We start from the raw sequence: 9,063 nt of genomic DNA, 5'->3' as shown, positions 1-9,063 counted from the left end.
GGTATATGTGGCCCTGAGGGCAATGTATAAAGTTTCAGATTGTCACCCATACAGGAGAGATGCTGTCGAAATTTTATTCGGGCAGGGACTACCTGGGACGTGATAATTTATTTGCCGCTCACTTGGCTACCAGGATTCATAAACTCTAGTACTTATCCTGGAGGTCTAGAGTTCGAATCCTGGGGAAGGCAAAAATCCACTGGCCAGGGGTGGAAAGACCTTGTGATTAACGGTACACGCCTGATGGTCGTCGGTCGACGACATAAGGGGTCGCCTGTTGGGCCGCCCAAGGGACCGCCAATGGGCCGCTAGTTGGGCCGCCCAAGGGGCCGAGGGGTCGAGTCGTTACAATAAAAGGCGCCTTTTTTATTGTAACGACCCGACCCCTCGGCCCCTTGGGCGGCCACACTGGCGGCCCCTTGGCGGTCTCTTGGGAGACCCCACTGGCGGCCCAACTAGCAACCCCTTATGTCGTCAACCGACGACCCTTGGGCGTGTGTCGTTACTCACAAGGTCTTCCCACCCCTGGCCAGTGGATTTTTGCCTTCCCTAGGATTTGAACTTTAGACCTCCAGGATAAGTACTAGAGTTTATGAATCCTAGTAGCCAAGTGAGCGCCACCCACTTGGCTACCAGGATTGAAAAAGTCTAGTTCTTATCCTGGAGGTCTAGAGTTCGAATCCTGGGGAAGGTAAAAATCCATTGGTCAGGGGTGGGAAGACCTTGTGAGTAACGACACACGCCCGAGGGTCGTCGGTCGACGACATAAGAGGTCGCTAGTTGGTCCGCCAGTGGGGCCGCCCAAGGGACCGCCAAGGGGCCGCCAATGGGCCGCCAGTGTGGCCGCCCAAGGGGCCGAGGGGTCGGGTCGTTACAATATCTCTAAGAGCATTAGTTTGACATTGGGTTGGAAGATGATCCTACATTATTCCAAGAAATAAAAAAAATACCCTCATCCGGAAAGATGGATCAATGCCATGAAGGAAGAGATGAAGTCTATGATGGACAACAATGTTTGGAAACTTGTCGAATTGCCTGAAGGTGTGAAATCTGTTGGTTGTAAATGTATATTTAAAACAAAACTCGATTCACATGGTAATGTCAAAAAGTATAAGACATGCTTAGTCGCCAAAGGATTTACTCAAAAGGAGGACATTGATTACAAGGAGATTTTTTCATCGATTTCAACGAAAGATTCTCTTAGGGTAATCATGACACTTATAGCTCATTATGACCTAGAGCTACATTAAATGGATGTTAAGTCTACTTTTCTCAATAGGAACATTGAGAAAACTATATACATGGTGCAATCGAAGAACTTTCAATCGAGAGATTCAAAGCACCTAGTAGGTAAACTAAGGAAGTTCATTTATGGTTTAAAGCAAACATCTCGTCAATGGTATCGAAAATTTGATCAAGTGGTTTCTTCATATGATTTTAAGAAGAATTTAGTTGATAAATGTTTGTATATCAAGTTTAGTGGGAGCAAGTTTATCATTCTTGTTCTCTATATGGATGATATATTGCTTGCAAAATAGGTAGATCCGCTACCTTAGAGGCTCCCCTAGTGCCGGACCCACGGATGATATATTGCTTGCAAGCAATGACAAAAGTCTACTATTAGAAACCAAGTCATTTCTATTCGGTAAATTGGAAATAAAGGATCTTGGTGAGTCATCTTTTGTCCTAGACATACAGATTATACGTGATCGTTCACGGTACACACTTGGACTATCACAAAAGGCCTATATAGAAAATGTGCTTATTCGGTATGATATGCAGAATTGTGCTCCTAGCGACACTCTGGTGGCAAAGAGTGATAGACTTAGCTTGCAACAATGTCTACATCATGAACTTGAGATTAAGGAAATGCATCAATTCCCCTATGCATCTACAGTAGGGAATTTGATGTATGCTCAAATATGTATGCGCGCGGATCTTGCATACATTGTAGTAATGTTGAGAAGATATTTGAGTAACTTTGGACCAGAGCATTAGAAAGCTGTAAAGAGGGTTATACGGTATTTACAAAGAACGAAAGATTACATGCTCACATATCGAAGATCAGGTCATTTGGAGATCATTGGATATTTAGACTCCGATTTTGCTTGATGATTAGATAGCAGAAAGTACACCTCAGGTTAAACAGACGCTTATAGCCACTTCAACTATAGAGATAGAGTTTATAGCTTGCTATGAAGCATCTAACCACGGGATATGGACGCGAAACCTTATCATAGGTTTACAAATCATTGGGGGCATTGACAGGCCATTGAGGATTAATTGTGTTAATAAAACTGCAGAATTGTATTCTAAGAATAATCGGAGTTCATCGAAGTCTAAACACATCAACATAAAATTTTTAACTATTAAAGAAAGAGTTCTGAATGGTTAAATAATGATAGAGCATATAAGGATAGATCCCATGTTAGCAGATCTACTCACCAAGGGCTTGTCACACAAGGTGTTTCATCAGCATGTGCTGAACATGAGGGTTCTTTCTTTTGATGAAGTATCCATTATGTAGGAATTTGTATTTTATGTGATGCTCTATATTCATGAAAACATATTTTAGCTCATTGTATATATTGTAGATTTTCTATAAGTGTGCATGATTTTGACTTTTTCTAACATATGGATATCATATTTACTGTTATGGTTTTACATTTGATTGATGTAAATATGATGTGGACTTCATTTGGAGTCATAAAGTTGAATCATAATTTACCACTGCAGTTTAGCATAAGGTTTTGGTGAATATAATTTGGACCTAATTTGGGTCATAAAGAAGACTTTAAGAATGTGCACATATATATCACATTTTGTGCCATTCTTATATTATACATCCATATTTGATCTATGTCGTTGATGATATTAGTACTGTGATTACTGTTGGATCTTGTTACAGTTATAGTAGCTATGCCTTCTTTAGTCATATACTAATTGATTTAATGGACCAGATTGTTTAAAGGAGTTTTTAACCCATAAAGTTTGACATGTTGAGTTCAACTAAGGGGTTGTGTGATGTATAAGGAATTAAGTATAACCTAAGTGGGAGATTGTAGGATTAAGTTCACATGGGTGGACTAAATCCAATTAAGTCCACATGGGTGGACTTAATCTCTATAAGATGGGCTTACACTTGATTAATACACACACAACTAATTGCTATTAAGGAAACCAAACTCTAATTAAGTGATCTAATGCTTAATTACATATAAAGGAGGTTTGGATTAAATGGATGTTGATTCAATGTATAGATCTAATAACTTGGTTCATTAATATTAATGGGCTGCTAATGATGAATGAGCTTTAAGTGGATAGTCCCTATAGGATAAACTTGGTATATAAGGGACGATGCTCATGAATTAGGGCATGTTCTTGAGCTTATTCATTGACCTCCTCTCTTTCCCATTGAGAAGGAGTAGGGATTGCTGTCGCCCACTGCTGTAAAAGATTATTCCACTCTTGCAGGATCTCTGGTGGCAAGTAAGAAGCAATAACCTTGTGATGGATTCAGGTTAGCTCTTCGTTAGCCATTGTTTTAGTTTCAATATTGCTTTAGAAATTGATGGTAGCTAGATCCTGTTGTAGATGCATCCTTTAGTTCATTATTGATGTATCCCAATTCTAACACTTTATTTTTACACGGTAGAAAGAAAGGAAGCGAGGGGGAATAAAGGTGGATGAAGTTTCTTTGTTTGTTCGTTTGCTCTTGTACACTTGTTCTGCATAGTCATGAACTCCTTGTATACAAGCTCTGGCCCTTCGTAGTAGTAAATGACCGATTAAGGGTCATTTACTTTATTTCCCCGCCTGACTCACCGTTGATCATCAATTGTCGATCGTTTCAAATCGGAAATTACGGATTCACCATTAATCGACACATTAATGCATCCGTCCGATTAATTCGCTTGAGAAGCAAACAAAAGAATGATTTGAATGGAAGAACGTTGGTTAATTCGCTTGAGCAAATTTTGCTCCGTCCGGTTTGACATTCGATGTGCGCAAGTTATGCTCACACACAAGCCACTTTTGGTTCAGTGCAATCCGGACCCTAGATTTACACCCTTGGTCAAACATGGTTGAACCCAACCAATTAGAAGCATCTAACATTTTACACTTCTACTAAATTTTCAATTTCTTTTATTCTTTGACTTTCATTATGTTATGTGTTTCATTGTTCAAAGGTTATTCTAATTTGTATTTATTACCCTATCACCTACTGCATTTATCTATTTATATAAATTATTGTTTCAGAGAGTATAAAGTTTATTAGTATGATTAAATATGCTTATTTATCTACTTATATTGTTCTACAATGAGATTGGTTATTCTCTGTATGAATTTGTACTGTGGAATTGTTCCAAGCAAGATGCCTTTTTCTATTATGTTGTAAAGCAGTCTTCAGCGTGACAGATCATGTCTCTTAAGTCTTGTCCAAAAGTTCATCTATCAATATATATTAAAGATACATATGTATTCTACCATTTATGTCTCAAAATCAATATATATACACACACACTAGTTCCATCAGGTGCAGCCAATCAATCTGTAATTTCTTTTTCATGTAGAGTTAAAGAAACTCTTGTTTTTGCTAATTCTTTTTAGTATTATTCTTCTTTTCAAGTTGGAGGTCTCAGTTTAGTGATAACTATTCACCTTTATTATGATCGAAGTTCTATTACAGAAACATTGAATTTATGCAGGAAAGGTTATAAAGGTGAAAGGGAGCTAAGAAGTTTCTATTTTTTTTTCTTCCTTTTATATCTGGCCTCCTATCCCTTAGCCCTTAAACATCTCAAGTCAAGTCAAACTTCTCAAAACAGGACATCAAATTCGAATTTTATTGGGATTCATAATACGATTTACATTCCATCGAGCACACATTTAATAGATTACATACCGAATTGCATAACCAATCAGCAAAAGAAATCCTTCATTTTCGCATTAAGATCATAAATATGTACTGGAATGAGGAATAGAGCTGCTAGCGCAATACCGACTGCACCTTGCAGTATTATACAGCTTGTCCTTCCTCTGGTAGTAAAGCCCAGCTCTGAAAGTTTCTTATGTGATTCTGCATAATCTTTGAAGAAAGCATCCTCGTCCTACGGACACCCAAAATTTACTCACGTTTTAAAGAAATTTCAAATAACAGAAATGAAACAATGATTAATAAATATTACCTCTGCATAAAACTCAACATAGCCTCTGAAAACAGGATCTTCTAACAGAGCAAGATCAGTATGAAGTTTCAAGAGTCCCTCTGTTTCCCCTTCCAGCAATTCTCTGTAGAGGCAAAATCCAAGTAAAAGTAGTTTTAGTTGAATGAACTAAAAAGAAAAGAAAAATTGTACTCAGGTAATACAGTTTCTTGATAATTAGTCAGATAAGTCATACACATAGTAGGAGTTATCAAACTTGAGAGGATCCTTTGTCCATGGGCCTTCATGTCCTGATCTCTCTTGATGCCCTCTTCCCTTTAGCAATGAATGAGTTTCAGTATTCATTACATGTAGTTAGTTAATTAGATAGCCATCTGCAAGAATGCTGCTAGTTTACCAGGGTGTGGCCACCAGACAGTGCGACAATATCCTTGTCTGTCAAACCCATTCGGTAAAAGACTTCCCGCAAATGCGAAACACCTAAAATTTTCAAACCGTTAGCAAAAGGAGTATTTTTGTTAACTTGGTGAAATCTCTCTTCCTTCTGTTTCAGTTCGAGGTCTCAAAATTTTATCAATTTCTGAAACAGCTTATGAGCCTTCTGTAAAGATGACGATGGCGGATCACCTTGATTGGCATCTGGAAGACGTCCTTCCTCAGGACAAACAGATGAATCCTAGAAAAGAAAACACAAAAGAATAAGACAATGAGCCCTACAAATAGTAGCCGCTTCAACTGAAACACTTGATTATACTTTTCTCCCTGGCTTAAACTGAATAGTTGGTCCGCCGGTTACCTCCACCGCAACTACTCCTGCAAGCTGCCAGTGTTTTCATTCCAGTTATTTTGATCCTACCGAAATGGAACTACTAAAATAGAAATCGGCAATACTAGTTGAAACCAGAGTTAGTTCATATGAAACATATGTAAATTGAATGATAGTCAACTTTAATGTGGCTTGGTAGAGGTCTGCATATGGAAACAGAAAAATTGAACCGAGTGGAACTGAGGCAGGAAAGTAAGTAACCTGGTAGAGGTCTGCATATGAAACGTTTGGATGTTTCTCCTTTACTGGTTCTGTAACCAACGACATAAGATGTCCAGTAACTTGCAATTTCGCATTGTTATGAAACTAAACAGGCCTACTGCAGAAATTTCAATAAAGTGATGGGTGTGTCTACCTAAAAGATCAATTGCTATCTTGAGTCCAGCATTTGCTCGATGAGAATACTCCTCCTCCAACCTTATCGAGCCATTAGGGCCGCCTGATTTTGTTTTGGCATCGTATGTGCCAGCATCATGCCATCTGCGAAACTAAGAATACTGAGAAATCATATTGTGGACAAAAAGACTTCAAGCTCACCATTGAAAACACTGCAAAGTTACGCGAGACGGAGAATGATGGGAGCGCAGTTCTTGTTTGAGATGAGAGCACGGAGGTCCCTTCGCGCCTTCTCGATCTCCTGGAGGTACTCTGCGTCCACCATTGTGTCTTCCTGAGGAGAGCTGAAAGTTTTGATTTTGCCTGCTGTTACGGGAAGAGATTTATACAAAGGAGGAAAAGAAGAAGAAGAAGAGAATAAAGGAAGGAGCGCGGCTGCGCGGGAAGGAAGGAACTGGATCCGTGGAGTAGGCATAGAGGACAAGGCAGGAAGCTTCGCAGTCTAATTTCCCGGGAAAATAATCACTCTCCAATCTTTCTTTTGTGATCTCGTTTTTCACTCTTAATTTTAAATGTTTTTTAGTGAAAAATTTTCTAGTATTAAAGTTAGTTTTAAACTGACTTTATTAGATTTGTATAACATTCAATTTTTAGGAATTCACTTTCAGTTTTTGTAAATAGACAAATCCAGCACAATCTTCATAATTTTTCTAAAATAATAACATCACATATGTTTTAAATCTAGCACTAGTTAGCAAGATGTACCCACCAAAAAATATATATATACACTTCTTCCATATTAAAGGTTTGCTTTTGGATCCCTTATTAAAATACGTTGCATTCATGAGGGCTTTGAAATCATGATAATATTTCCTAGGAAGACTGCTGATATCCATGGAAAACGCCGTCTCACCTCATCACCTGTAAATAGCAAGTATTGATATCTTCAAGAGGTAATCTAAAACCCTACTACTATTGCATTTTTCTCCTTTCTCTTTTTGATTTTTTTCTTAATCATCGGAGGATCACTTCTCTGATGATCTCTAACATTTTCTCTAGTGAGTGTAGGTAGGTATCTCCTTGCTAGCATCCCACAACCTCCATCTCTTGGCCTCCATATCATCCAACCTTGAAGTGTCATTGTCTAATTCAGTTGTTTATCTCAGCAATAGTTTCTAGACGCATCATTTTAGCATCGTCTATATTGTCTATGGGAGTAGTGAGTTGAGACATTGAGATGGTAAATACAAGAAGGGACTAATGTCTAGGTAAGGGTGAAGTGTCAAGTTTCTCATCACCCGTAGTAGATTGGCTCATTAATGATTAATCAGGTTAGGTAATGTTGAATCTACGATGACAGATTTAATCTCACGGAAATTTTTCATCGACCATTTAAATAAATAAGAGAAGTACATATGAAAATTCATCCTGATAGCATTCTATACTAGGCCATTAATAATGGTTCAATAGTTTAAAGCCGGAGACCTTACATTCCATTGAAGACTTTAGCTTGACCTTTCTACATCACTTTCCTAGCGACAAAAGATACCATAAGTCACCACTCATCTTTTCAACCTAAATCATACATTTAGCATTTCACTAGGCAAGCCTTGGAGGTCTTAGCCACTACATCGAAGGTATTAATTAACACCTTCTCCTAGGGCCTTCACGAGGACATCTTCTGATTCCTAGTAAAGAAATCCTTCATTGACTATAACAAGTTTAGAAGGGCTAAGAAATATATTAATGCTGTGTTTACTCCTAAGTGCATATGAGAAAAAGGCAGATAACATAAAAAACGAGATACTTTCCATTGTTTACATGTAAAATAAAATAAAGGATAGATGTATTTCAAATCTATTTGTTTTGATCTCTATTTTTCATCCTCTCGAAATCGGATGGAAGCAAGCGAGAAGTGGACCATGTCAAAATCCCCTTTGCCTTCTCCTTGGATTCGTTGCCGGAGTACTCTGCCTGAAGAACCTAGCAAACTTTCTCATCTAGGAGTCGATTCTGTCATCGCCATCTCCTCTTCTACTTCTCTCTTACTCCTCTACTTCTCCCCTCCTCTGCTGCTAGCAACCACAACTAGGGCAGAGGATCCGGTTACCCAAGTTATGGTGATTTTGTAAAGGCAGCGATGGTGGTGCAAATGAGGCCTATGGAGAAAGAGACGATGTCGACAAGGAGAAGCTGTAGGAATACGTGCATACCTCCTAGAAATGTCAGAACTTAATCTTGGAGGTCAATCACACCAAGGGTACTTATCATCCCCAAGTGAGATCTCTTTTAGTCATTGGGGACATCTCCCGTGACAAAGCTTGGACCCTGTAGCATCCGAGATATTTCAATTTAATGTCTCGAGGAGCGTACACACCTACTAATGATAAGACCCACTTTCACGATAGGTCTAAGAAGTTTTGAATTTAATATTTCTTAAGGTGGACTCGCATGTAATTTAAGATTTACAATACTGAAATATGTTAAATGATAACTTAAGGTTATTGGATATCAGATTATTAGATGTGGACCTCATAAGTGCATGACCCATTATTCACATCCATTATCATCTATGAGATGATAATGGATATTCATTATATATAGGGTTAGTCCCAAAGTGTTTAGAGATCTTGACCTAACATCTTCTTGCTTCCGCTTCTTCTTCTTCCTAAGGAATTCTTGGACGATACTAAAGACAAGAACATGACTCTTCAAATAGGTTCCTTGTCGAAT

The 9,063-nt window shown here is 38.4% G+C and overlaps 1 protein-coding gene across 2 annotated transcripts; it reads right to left on the bottom strand.

Moving 5' to 3' along the window:
* Window positions 1-4,828: 4,828 nt before the first annotated feature.
* Window positions 4,829-8,609, bottom strand: LOC122052343 (probable L-ascorbate peroxidase 4, peroxisomal). Of its 2 annotated transcripts, none has more exons than XM_042613821.1 (9): window positions 6,532-8,609; window positions 6,350-6,482; window positions 6,196-6,245; window positions 5,923-5,988; window positions 5,796-5,844; window positions 5,566-5,648; window positions 5,404-5,483; window positions 5,190-5,292; window positions 4,829-5,111 (listed from the first exon to the last, which is right to left on the bottom strand). In XM_042613821.1, the coding sequence occupies exons 1-9, from the start codon at window positions 6,532-6,534 to the stop codon at window positions 4,923-4,925; spliced, it is 756 nt and encodes a 251-aa protein (XP_042469755.1). In that variant the 5' UTR covers window positions 6,535-8,609; the 3' UTR covers window positions 4,829-4,922. The 2 variants fall into 2 exon arrangements, with proteins under 2 accessions (XP_042469755.1, XP_042469754.1); XM_042613820.1 differs by having other exon boundaries at window positions 6,350-6,474; window positions 6,555-8,054.
* Window positions 8,610-9,063: the final 454 nt, after the last annotated feature.

Source organism: Zingiber officinale, chromosome 3A, assembly GCF_018446385.1.
Source record: "Zingiber officinale cultivar Zhangliang chromosome 3A, Zo_v1.1, whole genome shotgun sequence".
Lineage (NCBI taxonomy): Eukaryota > Viridiplantae > Streptophyta > Magnoliopsida > Zingiberales > Zingiberaceae > Zingiber > Zingiber officinale.
Note: the sequence above shows the minus strand (reverse complement) of the source record. Positions and strands in the feature narration are given on the sequence as shown.

Excerpts from the sequence above, each read along its gene's own strand:
- LOC122052343 (XM_042613820.1), bottom strand. The coding sequence starts at position 6,805 with ATGCCTACTCCACGGATCCAGTTCCTTCCTTCCCGCGCAGCCGCGCTC. Across the intron at positions 5,989-6,195 it reads CATATGCAGACCTCTACCAG|CTTGCAGGAGTAGTTGCGGT; the intron begins GTTACTTACTTT and ends AAACACTGGCAG. Across the intron at positions 5,293-5,403 it reads TTTGATAACTCCTACTATGT|AGAATTGCTGGAAGGGGAAA; the intron begins GTATGACTTATC and ends TTGCCTCTACAG.